The 20,789-nt window shown below is 38.8% G+C and overlaps 1 protein-coding gene across 1 annotated transcript; it reads right to left on the bottom strand.

The window, feature by feature from the left end:
- Nucleotides 1-1,510: 1,510 nt before the first annotated feature.
- On the bottom strand, nt 1,511-18,903 carry cx30.9 (connexin 30.9). The gene is made up of 3 exons (XM_034161090.1): nt 18,818-18,903; nt 4,355-4,808; nt 1,511-2,248 (listed from the first exon to the last, which is right to left on the bottom strand). Exons 2-3 carry the CDS (start codon nt 4,742-4,744, stop codon nt 1,826-1,828), a joined length of 813 nt encoding a protein of 270 aa, XP_034016981.1. The 5' UTR covers nt 4,745-4,808; nt 18,818-18,903; the 3' UTR covers nt 1,511-1,825.
- Nucleotides 18,904-20,789: the final 1,886 nt, after the last annotated feature.

Genomic DNA, 20,789 nt, shown 5'->3' with positions numbered 1-20,789 from the left:
TGAGACGTGCTGTTGGCTGACTCACTAACAGTCAGCAATCAACAAGAAAAACACACGTGGAGGTAATAAGTACCTTCCTCTTTGTGTGTTGGTTGCTTGAAATGAAAAGGAGCTGAGAAGCATTTCATCATATCATTCCATCACGTCATTAGAGCATTTACATGGATCTTGGAGCAAGTTAGCAGATGTGACATACAAATCAGGTGTCCATATATGGACTTTCTCAAGATGAAAAATGAGCCTAAATTTTGCTTATAGCAGATGAGAGTCAAGTTCTGTCACATATTATGGAATTGTCAGTGTTTAACATGTAAGAAACTAAATGCATAAAGCATTTGGAAAATATACAAGTTGTTCTATGGCTTTAATATAATTCTGATTTGCCTTGATCACATTTTACACCCCCTCCCCAAATAAACAAACAAACAAATAAATACATAAAAAAATGTAAATTTTCAATTTGAAACTTACCAGGACCCAGATTTCAAAACTGTTCTTCCCAGTCATGAGGCCGACACCCCCTTTTTCATATATATATATATATATATATATATATATATATATATATATATATATATATATACACACACACACACACACACACACACACATCTGTTTATTCTGTTAATGCAACATATACATCCTCATTTGCTGGAGTCAAACACAGACAGATACATTTAAATTGTGCAAAATTTTTCATAGACCACTGTCAATCCACAGCCCAGCAGATAAATAAAATGGTATATAGCACTTTTCCATCTATATCAGAAGCTCAAAGTGCTTTACAATGATGGCTCACATTCACCAATTCATACAGACACACTCACACACCGACGTCAGGGTGCTGCCATGAAAGGCGCTCACTACACACCGGGAGCAACTTGGGGATTAAGGACCTTGCCCAAGGGTCCGTAGTGATTGACCGGCCAGACTGGTGTTTGAACTGAGGATCCTCTGGTTTCAAGCTTACTGCTTAAACCATCACCTCCCACCTACTGGGCGAGAGGAGGGGTACACCCGAGACATGCCAACAGTCTATCACAGGGCTGACACAAACACATTCAGACTGAGAGTCAGTGGGAGGAAGCTGGAGCGAATCCACGCAAACACGACGAGAACATGCAAACTTGAAACAGAAAGTAAAACCTGGGACCTTCTAACTGTGAGACAACAACACTGACCACCAAGAACTGCCTATACGGTAATAAAAATAAAAATATAAAACAAGATATGTCATTTAGACTTTGACTTCATTCCTTTAGAGTTTTTTTGGTTGGTGGTGGTGGGGGCACGAAATTGCTTACACGTGACGTGTTATGAATTGATATTGTGCACGTAATTTCTCTTGAAAAAGCAAATTTGGTGCTTGCTTCACCATTTGAAAGATTTTTTTCAGTTATCTGCTGCACTACATATTGTATACTTGCCAGCAACCCCTTCCGGAGATATTTAAGTGTTTAAACCTTGCAGCAAACATAAGTGCTCTGAGTGGTGCAGTTTAGTGCTTTATCTGGTTTACTCAGCAGGGGGCACTGTGCATGTTTGAGGAGAACGGTCACTAAGTAAATCACATTTACATCCTTCTTTTCTTTAAGCTTACAAAGTATTACACAAAAGCATATGAGAAAATACTCAAAGTCTCACATTCTCTGTGATCCCATGTTTGTGTGCATGCAAGAGCTGTGCGTTCATGCAGAAAGTCACTCAACAAGATCATATTTTCCTAAATGTTCTTCTGGAAATCCCCATTAATATCTCTCTGAACGCATTTGCTCACAGTCGCACATTGTTTGTTTTTCAAAGCAGCCACGGTCACGGTGTGGCGTTATTTAATCTCCGATGTCCCCTGCTCTTCCTTGATGTTCGTCAGGTTTTGAATTGACACCGTCGGGTCCACTTTGACTGAGGTCCTGAGGTCTGACCTCGGTGCTGCCAGGGGAGTCATCTCGTGTCTCTCGGCGAACATCCTCTTTTCGAGCTCTGCCTTCTTGTTAAGGAATTTCTGGATGCGTTTGCAGATGAGATAAATCATCTCGCAGATGCACATGAAGATGCAGAATGCAGAGGACACAACCATGAAGAGGGTGAAGATCTTTTTCTCTGTGGGTCGTGAAATAAAGCAGTCCACCATGTTGGGGCATGGCTCCAGCGAGCACTTGGAGAGGCGGGGCATGTCATAACCGTCGTAGATGTGGTAGAGTATATAGAGGAAGCCAGCGTCAAAGCCGGCCTTGAATATCAGACTCACCTAAGGGAAGATAAATGAGAATGAACTGGGTAAACATACTGTGTTTAAACTGAGCCAGTCCTCACCGGTACTGAGGATCTGCTCTTGAGTCCATGGGTATTTTTTATTGGTTGCTGCCACCTCCTGGCGTGCAACCAGCACACTTAACTCTCTAAATGTGAAAGAATAGCAATAATGCCAGGAAACAGCCATACAAACATTCATGTTAAAATAGGTGCAGAGCCCAAAAAGGAAATAAAAAAAGGTTGTTATGTGTGTCTTGGTGGCTTCCCTCACTAGTCTTTCAATTTTTGAGAACTGCCTACTTGATGCAGATTTACCATACTGCTTGTATTTCTTCATGATTGATGTAAATAAAGTCATGGGTCGTGTCATGGGTGTCTTGATGGCTTTCCTCACTCGTTTCCTTAATGCACTTAACAGTTTCTGACATTTACGAGACCATGACATTCTTTTTTTCAAGTCATAATAATTGATTTAAGACAAATCCAAGAGACATGTAACACTTGAAATCGACCTCAGAGATTGTATATCTCTTAAAAGAAAAAAAAAATATCTGAAGTGAATTATCAGGGAACTCAAAGATGACATTACTCTGCCATTGTTCAACACTCTGTTTATATTTACACTAATTTCATTTTTCTTTTACAGTATCACTTTGTTTTTATTAAGTTATGATTGCTTCTGTAAAATTCTGTGATACTGATTCGTGACCTGTGAATCTTATCTTTCTATCACTGATTTTTTCTAATTATTGATACTGACCTTTGATCCTGATCACTCATCTTTGATCACTGATCTTGGATCTGAGCTTTGAACATGAACACTCGTCTTTGATCATTGATCTTGCATCTGATCTTTGATCCTGATCACTCCTCTTTGATCATTGTTCTTGGATCTGAGCTTTGAACACAAACACTCGTCTTTGATCATTGATCTTGCATCTGATCTTTGAGCCTGATCACTCCTCTTTGATCATTGTTCTTGGATCTGAGCTTTGAACCTGAACACTCATCTTCATTACTCATCTCTGATCTGAACTTTGATCTTGATCACTCATCTTCGAGTCTAATCTTTGCTACTGAGGATTCACGTTGACGACCGACCTTTGACTACTGATCATTCATATTTGATTGCTGATGATTGATCTGAGCTTTGATCTTTTGGTCCTGATCACTCTTCTTTTATCCTGATTGTTGCTCTCTGAACCATACAAATGGGGTAATGTTTCTCTTGCTGTGTGTCTTTGTACCATGAAACAGTTTATGTTTCAAATGAGCAATTACTTTTGGCCCTTTTAGCATGGGGGTATATACAAACAGGGTTGTAATTCCTATACTGCTTTGATGTGCAGGCTCATAGTGCCAAGGATGGTCTACCATTGTTGATTTTTGGAAAATCAGCTTACAGTATCAGTCAAATTTGAACACATTTTCCCATTGAATTCAGTCAGAAAATGTGTCCAAACTTTTGACTGGTAGTGTGCATATGATTGTAACAGATTATTGCTGAATACACTTGAGTTCGTATGATTCCCTTTGTTTTGTAAATTTCCCAATTGTTCTGGGTCAATGCTACTTCTGCATCTGAAAACTGCAAGATGCTTTTCATGGGGAAATGAGACTCTAAAGGAAGCTTCATCAGTACATTCTGATTACTGTATGTTGTACCTGCTTGTCCTCTTTTACCTACTTTTACACAAAAGTATCCCCAACGCATGTCCAATTATTCACGTTTTCTGGATCACAGTTTATCCAAAAATTTTTGAAACATATTTAAAAAAAATCCTGATTGCTTACAGTGTTCTATAATGCTATTTTTACCACCAATTACATCCATTTTCAGGCCCCAATTGGATATCTGAATTTTTTGGGGCAAAAACGTACATAAGCAGGCATCAAAAATTGTCAATGGGAGACAATCGTATTGTATCATCGTATGAAATATGACAATCATTTTTTTTATAATCTTTGTCTACACATATGTGAACCTGAGTGCTTAAAGTTGCATTAATGTCTTCTTCCAAACTTGTGACTGCTCATCTATCTTGTTTAATTCAGACATTATGGTTAACACGTGTTGACGCTCATTATCCTTTGTCCTCACCAGGTACGTCCACCACAGACCTCCACGTTTCTTCCCAGGGTTGGCGTACAGGTGGGAACCTTTGTGGAAAGCGGTGTACTGCATGTCCTTCTTTTCTCGATACTTGACGTGCCCCACCACCATCAGAGATGGACACGTGATGAAGATGAGCTGCAGGGCCCACAGGCGGATGTGGGAGATGGGGAAGATCTTGTCGTAGCAAACGTTGTTGCAGCCCGGCTGAGCCGTGTTGCAGACAAAGTCCTTATTCTCGTCGCTCCACACCCGCTGGGCCGCCACCACGAACACCATCACCCGGAAGACAAAGACCATGGAGAGCCAGACGCGGCCGAAGGCGGTGGAGTACTTGTTGACCCCGCTGAGGAGGGCCTGCAGAGTAGACCAGTTCATGGCTGCTGAGGGAGATGAAGGAGCTCCTCAGGCGTGTGTGTAAGACAAGGTTCCCGATGGTCTCCTCCAGAGAGGGAGAAAAAAAAAAATCAGCACAGTCGATTATACAAAAGTAGTTTTGACACTTAAAAAAACACAGCACACTATTTTAGTGCTTGGTGGAGGTGTAACAGGTAACCAAAGTACCAAATGTGTCATTAACAGAGACCTTTATTAAAAAAATACTATAATTATAATTTAAAGGAGACACGTCGTATGTTTTATTTCACCAAGTTAATATCAGTCACTGTGACTGTATAAAAAGTCACCCCTGATCCCGCAATGGGTGAGTCTAGTCCCGTCCACCACCATGAAACGTTAAGCGCACAATAATAGAGATGCATTGATTTTGTGTATTCTTCCATCACACAGGAGAAAACACATCATTTAGGCTATTAATAAAGAAATTCACAGGATTGTTTGTTTCGTTGAATCCCTGGCCTGTATGTCTTTTGATGTACTGATCAGGAATAGCGATACTATTTGGTTGTTTTCAGTTTAAAGACAGTTTCATATGACAGTTCAGTTCAGTACAGCCCTTATAAGGGCATGTAGAAACTCACTGCGCTTTGACACAGAGAGAGAGACAGACTCGCTGCACTCTGCTGTGTCTCTCTCTCTTTGCTCCTGTAATGTCCTCTGGTCCTGTCAAATTATTTAAGATAAAAGTCGCGTGTGGACACACATAATTTTACACTTTTCTCCTTTGTTGACTGAGTCATCTTGTTGCTTCTATTCCCACAGTGTTTATTTTTAGCCACCCGCTCCCGCCCGCAGCGAGGTTCTGACTGCCTGCTCCCGCAAGATTTGCAATGCAGCCCTCTAGTATAAAGTTATCATTCTAAAATACAATGCAATGCTAAAATTCCGTTGGCCGTATGAGCATAACAATAAGAAACAGAATGTGACCTTTTGACCTCTTAAAATAGGTCAAGGTTAGACATCTTTGAAATTGTCCAAGGTCTGTCTCCCAAGAATGTTCCCTGTGAATTTGAAGACCCTGGGAGTAATAGAACTGAAGTTATGCTGAGTACAGACAGATGGACAGATGGACGCAAGGCCTTCGCAATACCCGATGGCCATATTTTGGTCTTGGGTAAAAATAACTCTGCTGAGAACTCTTTTAAGGTTCCCGCCAAAAGCTTTTGACACTAAAAGTATGACAGTAAAATTAAAGGTTGGTTCGAAGATTCTTGGATTACAATGTTAGTGTGTTAAAACTGGATTCCTGAAACACTGTAAAGAACACTCGACACGATGGGGTGAAGGTCCAGAATCAAAACCCAAAAATTTTCCATTCAGAAAATTGGAATAATTCAGCTGTCAAAGGCCCATTTCTCAGCACGAGCAGGATGAGTACTGCATGCATCTTGCTGAAAGACTTTTGTTCAAAATTTGACAAATTTGATTTGATAAATACAGATCTGTTAATAAACAACAGACAACACCACAAAATAAAACTTTGGTTCAAGTGTATGAACTAAATACATCCTCCTGACATTTCATCACATCTAATTTAGCTTATGAAAAGCCTCTTCTAACAGGATTTTCACCTTGAAATTTTTTCCAAGGTAAAGGTTTGTGTAATTGGAAACTCGTGTTGGCGAAGGTTTGCGCTCTACAAGCACGGTGCTCTAGTTTTGTATGATATCACAGGAAAAGTTAAGTACGAAATACCGTGCATATCCTTAAAAATTTCCACACACATGCACAACTTTTGGCATTCAGTGTATTGAAAAGTATTAGGTGTAGGATTAGAATAGCAATCATAAGTTTCAGATGGACGTCTTTCTTTTTGCCACGTTTGTGAGGATAAACTGAAACTATCATTTTCAAGTCTTTAAAAAATCAACTGTTGTGCCTGTTGTATTCGATAGAAAGCACCTGCTGACCACGCCCCCTCTCCTTTCACAAAGAGGACACCTCCCTGTGTCGGTCCCACAAATAAATTCAGTTTCACACTATGTCCACATTAATGCTGCATTCACATGTCGATGGGAGAAAACCTGTCACACCGGTCCTGACAGCAGAAACGATGTGGTAAATTAGCAGTTTCAACAAGATGGACAATAATTTACTTAACTGAAACACACAAGAGTGTTTTAGTGTTTTCAATAAGATTTTGTAAATACAGGAAGCTTTGGCAATAATCATTGCTGAAAAAGTTTTGTTTGTGATGCTGCAGCTTAACTGTGCGGTGTAATATCGCACAAACCTTTCCTTTTTCTTGATATAAAATAGGTTGTCTATGTACTAAAATACAAATAGTTCCATATTTTGCCATGTGTCACCTTCCCTATCAGATCTAGAAGCGTTGCTGTGTTACTGTGTCCACCACAGGTCACAGAACTGCCCTGGGTCCTGCATAGCAACCACCCAGGCAGACAACCAGTCCATCATCAGCTCTCAAAAGTAATATTTGTGATTTACCACCTGGTACAAAAAATGGCTTTGGTCTCTATTGCTAGTGTCCCTGTTCATGAAAACTATGTCATTTCTGAGCATTTTATTAGAAATATCTGAAGTAATATGGCTTGCTATGTGGTTATTATATATATATATATATATATATATATATATATATATATATATATATATATATATATATATATATATATATATATATATATATATATATATATATATATATATATATATATATATATATATATATATGTCTGTGCTCCAGTATTTCCATTGAGTGAAAATTTAATATTATTTAATTTATATGTTGGTATTGGTAGCACTAATTGGCAGGTATTGATAGCTTAGCAACTTCAGCAACACCAGTAGTTGCATTGGTACTGAGGCTATGTGTGGTTCTTAAATTTTAATACCCACACCCAAGCATCCGGTCATGAAAATCGCCACTCAGTCCACAAAAATCCATTAAATCAATCAATCAAACCCAGGTTACACATCCTGTTGGCTTTTGCTATCTTGGTAACTTGGGGTGAGGATAGGTGCAGGTGCTCTGGCTTCATTCATCCCACCCAGGTCAGTCGGCCGGTCTTGCTCATGCCTTTAATCATTTATGGGTTGGCCTGGAGATAGGTGGAGTCAGACACTGCCAAGATGGCGACATCTAAAATCAATTCACTTGAACTTCTATCCCGCTCTTCAGAAAATCTATGGGTGATGCCAGGCAGGGTTTGTCCATTATATATGCACAGTCTAAATAATAGTAATGCGTCTGTCATATGTAGCATTTCCTGTATGTAACTCATGGTACTTGACCAAGTTGGAGCAGGGCTACATTGATTTTATAGAAAGATCAGGGGCCTCATGGACAAAGAAGAGTGAATTTCCAACTGAACATGGTGAATGCTAAAACCCAGAAACTGGCGAGACCAGAAAAATATCCAGATGTATCAAAGTATGCGTATGCATGGATCCAAACACGTTCCATTTGTACATCCCACTGAATGTGGAATTGAGCGCACATGCAGACGTACCAAGTTCCTCCCTTTCTACTCCCCTATTTACATATGCAAACCCATGTAAATAGGTCCTGGGAGCTGGGAATCCCCTCTCTGTCAGATCAGTCAACAAGAACACAGAAAAGAAATTATACTGAGTGTGAGGTACAGATGACTGGGAATGACATGGAGACATGGATAGTTTATTTGGTACTCTGTCAAATGGAATAAACACGAAACATGAAAAATGTTAGTGTAAGTGTGTGTGTGAGGCCATAAACACTGAGTTCAGAGCAGCATACATACACTGAAGTAAAAAAGTGAGGTGTGCCTTGGCTGACAGTGTGTGACATGCACAACTTTATACATGCATTTATTTACAAATACTGAACACAGGGAGACAATCAGGGGCCTGTTAAGAATCTGCAGCTCTAGTTTCACCATCAAGACAAAGAAAATACATTAATAACAACAAAAACATATTTGAATGTGCACATGCCAAAATGTGCCTGCAATGGTTTTTGTTTGGAGCAATTACACGAATAAAGTATTTACCCATGCAGCCATTTATTTCATTGATGGAATGAAAATGTTTCCTATTATCAATGACAATCTCATCATGTGATGTTGCGTTTACAATAAGTGTGCAATCAAAAGCTCTGATTACATTTGGGAACCCGACATTCAGATGATTGCGTTCCATCCAACTGGCATGGCTCAGCTCAATGTTGACTGGTACACTCCTGACCAATCAGCCAGCACCTGCTAGAATGTCACTGTTGCCAGGAAGCGCAGCATGGTCACAGACAACCCCTGGCTCCTCACTATATTGTGCTATGGGCTGGCCGCAGTTCTACATGCAACTCCAGTAACACTGGCCTTGGTAATCGAAAACGGCTTTTGAGTCAGTTATCATTTGCAAGTAAATCCTCGCATTCCCTGAATACATGTTCACATTGGATTGCACCATTTGTAATATTTGCATATTTTTATATCCACTCATATAATTGCAAACATATGGGTGTGGTAATTGTTCATAAGTGTGTCTCTGATGTGCGCATCACTCTGATGACTTCTTGCTTTCACACTAGTAACAGTTTCTCAGCATCACGTCTATGTGTCGGCAGTGGAACAATGCCAGCCAGAAATGCCAGCGATGATGGCGCACTGCACATATCCAAAGTCGTTTCACTTTTGATGCATCTGTACATTCGTGTGGAGATGGAAATACGTCCAGTTCTTTGTCCATACGCAGTCTTTGACATGAGGCCCCAGAACTCCTGAACATGCATATTATATATATATATATATATATACATACACACACACACAGCAGTGTTCAGAATAATAGTAGTGCTATGTGACTAAAAAGATTAATCCAGGTTTTGAGTATATTTCTTATTGTTACATGGGAAACAAGGTACCAGTAGCTTCAGTAGATTCTCGCAAATCCAACAAGACCAACCATTCATGATATGCACACTCTTAAGGCTATGAAATTGGGCTATTAGTAAAAAAAGTAGAAAAGGGGGTGTTCACAGTAATAGTAGCATCTGCTGTTGACACTACAAACTCAAAACTATTATGTTCAAACTGCTTTTTTAGCAATCCTGTGAATCACTAAACTAGTATTTAGTTGTATAACCACAGTTTTTCATGATTTCTGCACATCTGCGAGGCATTAATTTTGTTGGTTTGGAACCAAGATTTTGCCCATTTATTAGTGTGCTTGGGGTCATTGTCTTGTTGAAACACCCATTTCAAAGGCATGTCCTCTTCAGCATAAGGCAACATGACCGCTTCAAGTATTCTGACATATCCAAACTGATCCATGATACCTGGTATGTGATATATAGGCCCAACACCATAGTAGGAGAAACATGCCCATATCATGATGCTTGCATCACCATGCTTCACTGTGAACTGTGGCTTGAATTCGGGGTTTGGGGGTCGTCTCACAAACTGTCTGCGGCCCTTGAACCCAAAAAGAACAATTTTACTCTCATCAGTCCACAAAATATTCCTCCATTTCTCTTTAGGCCAGTTGATGTGTTCTTTGGCAAATTGTAACCTCTTCTGCACGTCTTTTATTTAACAGAGGGACTTTGCGGGGGATTCTTGCAAATAAATTAGCTTCACACAGGCATCTTCTAACTGTCACAGCACTTAGAGGTAACTCCAGACTGTCTTTGATCATCCTGGAGCTGATCAATGGGTGAGCCTTTGCCATTCTGGTTATTCTTCTATCCATTTTGATGGTTGTTTTCCATTTTCTTCCACGCATCTCTGGTTTTTTTGTCCATTTTAAAGCACTGGAGATCATTGTAGATGTACAGCCTATAATTTTTTGCACCTGCGATTAAGTTTTCCCATCTCCAATCAACTTTTTAATCAAACTACGCTGTTCTTCTGAACAATGTCTTGAACGTCCCATTTTCCTCAGGCTTTCAAAGAGAAAAGCATGTTCAACATTTGCTGGCTTCATCCTTAAATAGGGGACACCTGATTCACACCTGTTTGTTCCACAAAATTGACAGACTCACTGACTGAATGCCACACTACTATTATTGTGAACACCCCCTTTTCTACTTTTTTTTTACTAATAGCCCAATTTCATAGTCTTAAGAGTGTGCATATCATGAATGCTTGGTCTTGTTGGATTTGTGAGAATCTACTGAATCTACTGGTACCTTGTTTCCCATGTAACAATAAGAAATATACTCAAAACCTGGATTAACCTTTTTAGTCACATAGCACTACTATTATTCTGAACACTACTGTGTGTGTGTGTATATATATATATATATATATATATATATATATATATATATATATATATATATATATATATATATATATATATATATATATATATGCATGATGGGCTCATAAGGGTTACTGTTTAATTGCTTGTGAAAGACTTGTTTCTTGCTTGTGAAAGACTTGTTTCAGACTTTTTTTTATTATTATTACTATTATTAATTTCCAAGTCTTGCACAGTAGCAGAATTACAATATGGTTCAGGTCCAATTCCAGAAGTGTTTTTTCCTCCCCATAATGCAATGGATTATTCATTTCTCCTGTCCACACATAGTGAAACCACTTGCATTGTCACATTTACTCAAAGCAAGTGGCAGAGTTTTTGCATATGACAAAGAAAGGATTAGTGAGGTGTGAGACTCTCCATTTTTAAAAACCTCCGGGTTAGTATCAAAGGGTGTCAGGAAGCAAGCAGGAGTCCAAATACGGACATCCACGACGTACGCTACAAACATCTAAAATGAGGCGTTTCAGACAAATGATTTCTTCAATCCCATAACTTTCTTGCTTTGAGGCAACAGTGCTAACCACTAAGCCACTGTGCCGCCGGATAGGTTACAACACTAGGGAAAATAATTACATGAAATTTGATAGGTGTTTTATAATTTACTACTCTTGAATGAGTTTAAAAGAAGAAAATAATCCATGCTTTTTGTTTCCCTTCCATTAGCGTATCAGAGCAACCGATGGCTCTGCTAGCTAATGGAAGAACTCACATTCTCCCAAAAGTGCTTCACAGTAAAAGCACCTTAGCATCACTTTAATGCCAGTTTCAAACTGAACACAGTAAATAGCTTTGCTGCCAGCAAGTAACACCAGCATTCAGGCTAACGTTAGCAAGCTGATGAGCCATGAACAGAAATAACGTGTTGCTAACGTTACAGTTAGCCTCATATGTTAACACAATTCATTGGGAATTCATTGAACAACACTGAATCGCAATGTTTCTGTGTATGCTCTCAGTTGTCCAGGTGGTTTCCATAGTAGAGAAGCTTGAATCTTCGACTGGACTGGGTTGTTTGACGTGAGGACGTTTCACTTCAAATCACAGAAGCTTCCTCAGCTACAATTCTTGCTCTGGTAGTCTGACTTCTGTCTTGACTCTTGTAGAGAAGAATAAACCAGAAGCCAACAAAAGCTGGAGTTTTTTAACCTAACCAGACCCCAGCTACCGAGAGGCTGACTGCTATAGGCTAGTGACTAAACAATAGCTCTAATTAGCACCTATTGTGCTCTAGTTAGCACTCTCCTAATGACAGGACGGAAGCCTCCCCTGATGGCTCCCTTGACGACTCTCCTGATGACGTGAATAACTCATTACCATGAACAAAAGACTGAAACTGCTTTGACCTGAGTACCACATTGTAAACAGGGGACAAAGCGTGTCTGAGACCCACTCTGCGGTTAAGGCTGGGTTTCAACTGTTTTACAAAGAATGCTTCCTTGACACCTCTCTCAAACCATTTCGTCTCTCTTAGCCAGAGAGAAGAAATGGTTTGAGTAGCTGAGGAAGCTTCTGTGATTTGAAGCGAAACGTCCTCACGTCAAGCAACCCAGTCCAGTCGAAGATTCAAGCTTCTCTACAAGACAGAATGTTGAAAACAAGTTTGATATATTTTCAAACATTTCAAAAACAAAGACCTATGAAATCAAATCCTTCTCTTGTTTAGAAAATTAAAGGAAAAAGTGCATGTAAAATAATCATAATGGTCTCTCCAAGATCAAGTCCTTATCTTTAAAAATGTAAACATATCGTCTTCAACTGAGAACTAAAGTCCTTCCTTGTTAAAAAAGGTAAAAGAAAAGTGCGAACCTTTGGAACCAAAAATAAATAACTACACAGAAAAAAAATCTGTACTTTTATGACTTCTCTTCAGTTACTTGAGTCAATGGCTTGACTTAGTATATCTTGCTCCAAGTGCATAAGTGTTAGTACTTTGTGGCAGAAAGACATAAAAAGTATACTAAGTATAAGTTTTAGTATTAAAGTATAAGTGTAAGTCTTAGTATTAATGTAATTAGACTTAGACTTTTGTTTATACTTTTCAGTATAAGCCAAGTATACTTCACTATACTATATATAAAATATAGTTAAAAAGTCACCTTCAAGTATACTTCCTCAATTTTAGTAAAAAATAATTATACTCATAGTACACTTGAATAAACCTCTTTTTGCTAAGGGTGAGGTTGCTAAACGGAGGGGCTTGGCAAGGCCGATATCTCTGCAAGTGAAAGAAGGGCCAAGTTTTTAGTTAGCGTCCAAGTCTCACAACTATACAGCAAGACAGGCAGTACCAGAACCCTAGAGAGCTAAGGCAATGACTAGATGTGTTTGGGACAAGGTGTCTATAGAGGATCCTTGGAATGACTTTGTATCAAATGGTAACTAAGACAGACTAAGATGAAGAGTATTACTTGCATCAGCTAAGACGTTTTGGCCATGTAACATGTTTCTGTCTGCATTATCCAGCACACAGATGCCTGAGTGTTGAGGACCCCAGCAACTGGAGAAGGCCAAGGGGACACCCACGGTTCATGTGGCTAGGGCAGATAGATGGGTATGTTAGAGATGTTGGAATGGACCGGTTGACACGCAGAACCTGAGGCGGTTCCATGATATTGTGGATGCGGCAAAAGTTCAGCACAACTGCATGTTCCCAAACTTGACTTGACTAGATTTGGAGGGTGGACCTGAACTACCTTTTGACTTCTGAGTCAAGCGTATCACCATCTTTGAATGCTTGTTTGAGTTATTACCAGAGACCATCGGGTATTGCGAAGACCTTGCATCTGTCCGTCCACCCGTCCTTAGCATAAGTCCAGCCCTATTACTGCCGGGGTCTTCAATTTCACAGGGAATATTCTTGGGACACAGACCTTGGACAAGTTCAAAGATGGCTAACCTTGACCTATTTTAACAGGTCAAAAGGTCACATTCTGTGTCCTATTGGCACATTCTGTGTCCTATTTAGCATTTCGTTATATTATTCTCCCTGTCCCTCTTAAGGGTTAAATTCTCTGCAGGATTTGTTTGAGTGTTGCATTTTGTACATTTACATCTCGTTCTGATGAGCAGTCACAGTCTGACAGGGAACACGCTGGGTAACAGCCTCGCTGTCCAGCGTTCCATTTCATTTCTGTCTCCTCTAATCCGAAGTATTGGAAGTCACAAACACTCTCCTTCACCAGCATCACTGCAGACATACTGAGCTGTCAAAACTATTTTCTCTTATCTGGCATTTCAGACTATTAAATAACAGCATTGAAAAAAAAAACTTCATTATCCTGGTTGCTCAATGATATATGTGCGCATTAATTTGATTCTGATGTTGCCTAATGTAGCCTTTACTTCTCCTAAGTGAATAAGACAACTAGAATTAATGTTCACAAGCCTCAGCATGTGGTTTTGGGACCATAATGTTCCACTTTTTGCTTTTCAGTTGGGCCTTGTTTTCAAGCTTTGCATGAATCTTTTTCCCCCAATTTGCATGCTCAGATGACCACATTTCCTGTTGCAAAAAAACAAAAACAAAAACAAAAAAACAGCCTAATTTACACAACCTAATTTTCCGTGATTTTGATTTTGAAATCTGCTTGGAAAAAACCCCCCCGAAAACATAAACTCAGGCTGTTTCCAAAATCAATAAGTAACCATGCTAAATTATTGTAATTTCAATTTTGGCCTTAAATAATCATAATTATATATTTTTTTGCCATAATTGATTAGCCTTAACATCCACATGAGTCCAGCATGTGACTCATTGCATGAAAACCCTAGAAAAAAAAATTGCACAATGCTAACATGCCCTCGGTTGTATGAGCATTTTGTTCTTTATAATTTGCAGTTATTTAAATAATTATTACAATCCTGTTGTCTTTTGTACAATTTATACACGTTCAATAATGCCCCCCTCTCATCTCAATCAATTAATCAATCAATATTATATTTTAATGGTATTTGCAGGAGGCTTTACGTGTGCGTTTTGGCAAGAGTGGAAGTTGTGCAAATCAAAGAATATGTGTAGATGACCCTCTGTGCATTTGCAGGTATTAATAAGACAAATTTAACCCATAACAAGTTAGTTTTGAGTTAGCGTACTTTTGCACACATGCTAATGTCCGCTAAATGGCTTAGAAATCACTTCCAGAGGCTTTATTAGGTTCCAAAAACAGTGTTTTCAGTTTAGAAGTGTTTACTTATCCCTAGCGTTTACATAACATATGACAAAGAGGTTATATTTATACACAAATTTACATACAGAGTTTCCACGTAGCTAGCAGCGTGTGACATCACCGCGCTAACATCCACTAAATTGTTTGCAAATCCTTCCAGAGGTGTTATCATGTTACAAAAAGAGCATTTTCAGTTTTAGATTTATTTCTCGCTAGATTTTACATAATATATGACAAAGAGGTTAAATTTACACACAAATGAAACAGAGTTTCCACCTAGCTAGCAGCCTGTGATGTCACCACGCTAACATCTGCTAAATGGTTTGTAAATCCTTCCAGAGGTGTTATCAGGTTACAAAAAGAGCATTTTCAGTTTTTGAAGTGTTTATTTCTCGTTAGATTTTACATAATTATAGAAGAAGCATGTATATAATGACAAAACACCAGAGTCTGGGGAGCAGTGTGAGTGGATGTAGTGAGTTGGGGATGGCGGAGGGATCACCATCCCCAATGAACTGGATCATCTGCTCACATTGCTCCCCAGATGAGGGGTGTTTTGTTTTTATACCTCAGCTGTGGCTGTGTTTTTACGAAACTGATACGTTAAACAAGATTATCAGTTTTTGAAAATCTGCAGGCAAAGGTGATCCATCCGTATTCGTCCACCATCCCCAACAAAGTAGATCTGGTCATATTGCCTGTTTTGTTTTTTTGTTTTTTTTAATACCTCAGAAATGATACGTATTTCAGGCGGTATGTAAGAGGTTGACAAGTCTGACATTTTGTTTGTTTTGCTGTGAGCAAACGACAAATTCATATTACGCGCCGACTGAAACAAAGATGGCCAAAAGAAAATAGTTCCACACAACCGCGATCCACTACACCTGATCCGGGGGGTCTGGATCCACCTGAGGATCCACATCCGGCTGAGGTATAAAAACACACAAAACAGTGGTTTTGAAGAGACCAGCGACTGGCATCACAGTGGAGCTCTACTGTGATTGGCTATCACCCATGTCACTCAATTACAAAATGGATCAGCTTGAAACAGAACGTGTTGTTTTAGCTTTTTAAAATACATCAAGGTTAGCCATCTTTGAACTTGTCCAAGGTCTGTGTCAAATTTTTTTCCTGTAAATTTCAAGAGTCTGGCAGTAGTAGGACTGGACTTGCTGAGCAAAGACAGACGGACAGACGGATGGAGGAACGAAAAGCCTTCCCAATACCCGATGGCCATATTTGATGGCCTCAGGTAAAAATGGAATCTCAGGACCACAGCAAAGCTTCACAAACAGTTGGCTTTCCTGTTTGCTCTTGATTGTGACGTTGCCTTCTCTGCAAACAAAGGCCAGTTGCAACAGTGTCATTGCCGTCCACCTCTTTGCTGTGACAGACCTTCTCAACGGAGAAATCCCAGTTTATTGTCTTGTGTTTGTATCCAACGTTTACAGCGGGTACCCTCAGCGCCTCGTGCGCTCTTTTGGGCCTTTGAGTGTCATGAGAGCGATCAGTGATCATAAAGATTCACTCACGCTGTCAAAATACAGACATATTTCTTCACTGACAAAGGCTTTTATTGTCTCATAAATTCTCTAGACCTCCAGTGTAGATCCCGGTTACCTTTACAGTTTTATCTCTGCTTCCAAACCCGCTGATCTGACAGAGTGATGGATCCCTGACGGAGACTTGCTGTACAGGTTGAGCCAGTTGCGAATGCTTTCTGGTCTGAGTCAGTGTTCCTGGCGTTCAAGGTGGGGTTACAGTGGACTATTTTTACAGTGGTGCTATCCATTTGTCATCCCCTACTTTACTGTAAGCAGGATTTTCTTTTTGTTTTTCTTTCTGTTATTGCGATCAGGAAGAGTTCTTTGAAGGGTTGCATTCAAATGGCCCCTGGTTATGCACGTTTCCAACTGTCATTACACACCTGGGGCGAAGCTCATCCTTCAGTACACAATAATTACCTCGTCGTGTAATGAAAACAAAAAGAAGGAACAATACCCGTGTCCTTTCAATGCACATTTTCTTATGTTATTACGTTATCTTTGAGTTTGAGTTGGGGAGGTGATGGTCGAGCCTCTAGCGGTTAAGCGTTGGACTTCAGACCGGTGAATCTTCAGTTTAAAACCCGAAAATCGTTAAGGTCGATTGGGCAATGTTCTTAATCCTCTAGTTGTCCACGGTGTGTAGTGAGCGCCTTGCATGGCAGCACCCTGGTGCTGGTGTATCAGTGTGAATGTGAGGCATCATTGTAAAGCGCTTTGAGGTTCTGATACAGATGGAAAAGCATGTCTGTTTCCCATTTTTCCACAAATTCATGTGAAATAAAGTGATTCCTTGTAATTCCTAAAACCAAGGAGGTTATGTTTTCGGTCGCGTTTGTTTGTCTGTCTGTCTGTCAGCAGGATAACTCAAAAAGTTTTGAACAGATTTCGATGACATTTTGTGGAGTGGTTGGAAATGACAAGAGGAACAAGTGATTAAATTTTAGTGGTGATCCGGAACATGATCCGGATCCAGGAATTTTTTTAAAGGATTCTTCACCATTGTGGGATAGGGGGAATTTTGACATTCTAGATAGATAGATACTTTATTGATCCCAGAGGGAAATTCAAGAAGTTTCTAACTAAATTAAAGATTCTATTCTAAATTAGGGTGTAACATAGTCAAATGTTCTATCAAACAACAAAGTTTGGTGATGATCGGATCCGGATTCCGAATCTGGTGATCCAGAATATGCAAAAATATAGGGAAAATAGAAAATGTGTCAGTGTGAGGTGACAAATGAAGCTAGAGATGCACAACTAACACCAAATTGTAGCTGAATCTGTACTGATTCAGTAAGGTGTCATCAGATTTGATGTAGCTTCAAATGTTATGGAGCTAGATCCAGAAGAAAACCACCATTACTGAAAAATCATTTTTATACAATAACTTTTGAACTAATAAAGACATAAAAGTGATTCCAAGTTCTAGTGGTGTTTCATGGTCAAGGGTGTCAAATATAAAGGAAAGAAAAGTGTATGTATCGTAGTTTTGGTTGTAACACTGAATTGTTGAATAGATCACTGTGCCAAGGAGGGAATCTCTTTAGGGTCAGTGACCCTATGGCCTTGTTTAGGGAAGTGTTTCATAAATGTTTAAAAATTCATATATTTGCAGTTTAGTTGAATAATAAATTGAATTTTGTCTCTTATTTGTTTTTGTCTATAAGCACATGCAATATCAATATCTGTGCTCAGAAGACAGTAGCTTCTGGGAAAGGTGCAAGGTGCAATAAACTGTGATGCCAAGCGCTAAGGATACATGCTATCCAGTCACAGCAGATGAAACCTTTTTTACTACTGAGCAAACATCATTGTTAGACTTTTTAGGTTCAATGATTCCATGGCGTGTAGATGTTATGGTGTCAGTGACCCCATGGCCTTGGCGGAGGTTTTTTCTCTCTCTCTCTCTCTCTCTCTCTCTCTCTCTCTATATATATATATATATATATCTATCTATATATATATATATATATATATATATATATATATATATATATATATATATATATATATATATATATATATATATTAGATTAGATTAGGTAAACATATTAGATAAACATCAAGCTTCTTACCTTTAAACAGTGAAACACTGTCAAAGAGCTGCTTCCTGTCAGAATGAGTCCTAGCTAGCTGTTTGCCGTTGCTAACCTACTCGGCCTCACCTTGGTAATGACTGGTTTGGCGCTGAGGTGTTGACTTACGGGAGGATGGGAGGAGCATCACATCCAGATGCATGTTGACTAATCGAGTCTGGATCAGCCCTGCCTGAGCAGACTTGGCCAGAGGCATTTTCCAGTGTGTGTGTGGTGGTGTAACAAGAAATGACACAGGTGTAATGGAAGTGAAAAAACCAAGGGAACTGTGACAATCATGTGGGAACTAAAAGTTAGAAATGGTGGAGTCGGAGTTGACACTATTGTCCAAAAAAAAAAAAAAAGAAAAAAAAAAAAGAAAAAAAAGATAGGCACATTTTAATGTGCTTCAATCTTTTTATAAAAAGAAAAAATCAGAATGCTGCTAAATATCTAAAACATACAAATAATTATTTGAGGTGATGGTCTAGTGGTTAAGCGTTGGGCTTGAGACCAGAGGATCCTTGCTTCAAACCCCAGCCTGACCAGAAAATCACTACAGGACCTTGGGAAAAGTCCTTAATCCCCGAGTTGCTCCCGGTGTGTCGTGGGCGCCTTGTATGACAGCAGCCTGACATCGGGGTGAATGTAAGGCATTATTGTAAAGCGCTTTGAGTGTCTGATGTAGACGGAAAAGCGCTATATAAATGCAGTCCATTTACCATTTAATTATATCTGGCCAAATATGAAATCCCTTTTGCCTTAAAAAACAAACCAAAAAAATCTTCATGCACATATAGACAAACAATCAAATTCACACTGAACCTATTAATAATGTACAACATTTGTTTAACATTCCTCAATTAATTTTTGAGATATGTTGATTACAGAAACAGACAAAACCAATAAACTCAACCATGACTGTCAGCAGGCGTAAAGAAACAGAACGGAGACAAACAGGTTGATGTGGGAATGAAGTGTCTCTGTCAGGTCCCCACAAGTGGACCATGAATGGAATCCCGGTTTTTAGGTTGTCAGTGTTTATTTACAACTGAGTGATTTTGGCAACTGTAATAATTTTACAAGTGTGATCTTTGTTTATTTAATGAAAAAAAAAATATAATAAATACACAAATAAAATCAAAATCATACTTTTTTTGTTTTTTGTTGAAAGAGTTGGAATATTTCACCATTTAAAGTCTGACTGTCACTGACCCAAAGATGAACAAAAATTTAAAATATCTTAAATTTCTAAGGTGCCTGAAATGTTGATATGAAATTGATGCAAATCAACAGGGCGCTCAGCAAAAACATTCCTCATGTTCCACAAAATAAATAAATAAATGGATAATAATAATAATAATAATAATAATAATAATAATAATAATAATAATAAAAAATACAATCTAACATTCAGCAGGACACCTATAGATCTTTATTATAGCCCCCACAAACAACCCATATGGAAAGGATATACATAAATTTTATAAAGTTTGTATCTGTTCTATCTGGAACTTGTAAGTAATGCATGTGACAGTCAAACCAGATATAAGCTCTTTAGCAAATTTGTACAATATGTAACTTATATAAATTAGGAACTTAAAAGAACAATACTCGTATATGATAGTAATTCCACATACAGAATCCTTAGTAGATATGTGTAATATCAAACCGAGACTTATAAGCACAACACATGTCAAACATAAAGATTTATTACTGGAACTGATGTAACTTCTTGTTTTTTCTATTTTTTTTTTCTCCATATGGGAACAACAACAAAAAAGCATTTTTCTGTAACTTTTGTCAGCACCGCTCCTCCTCCAAAACCGGTTGGTAGATTTCAGTGAAACATCGTAGAATAGTCGTCCATGATATGAAGAAGGAAGGAAATTGATCCTGGTCTGATGTCATCAAAGAGATTAAATTTGTCTTTTGCGATTTTTTTTATTAAATCATGTTTGTCAATTAAATG

This window comes from Thalassophryne amazonica, chromosome 20 (assembly GCF_902500255.1).
Source record: "Thalassophryne amazonica chromosome 20, fThaAma1.1, whole genome shotgun sequence".
Lineage (NCBI taxonomy): Eukaryota > Metazoa > Chordata > Actinopteri > Batrachoidiformes > Batrachoididae > Thalassophryne > Thalassophryne amazonica.
This window is presented reverse-complemented; position numbering and strand designations above follow the sequence as displayed.

Bases quoted from the DNA above. Each gene is read 5' to 3' on its own strand.
- cx30.9 (XM_034161090.1), bottom strand. From the start codon at position 4,744: ATGAACTGGTCTACTCTGCAGGCCCTCCTCAGCGGGGTCAACAAGTAC. The intron at 2,249-4,354 runs GTGAGGACAAAG...ATCTTCCCTTAG, and splicing joins GTCTGTGGTGGACGTACCTG to GTGAGTCTGATATTCAAGGC.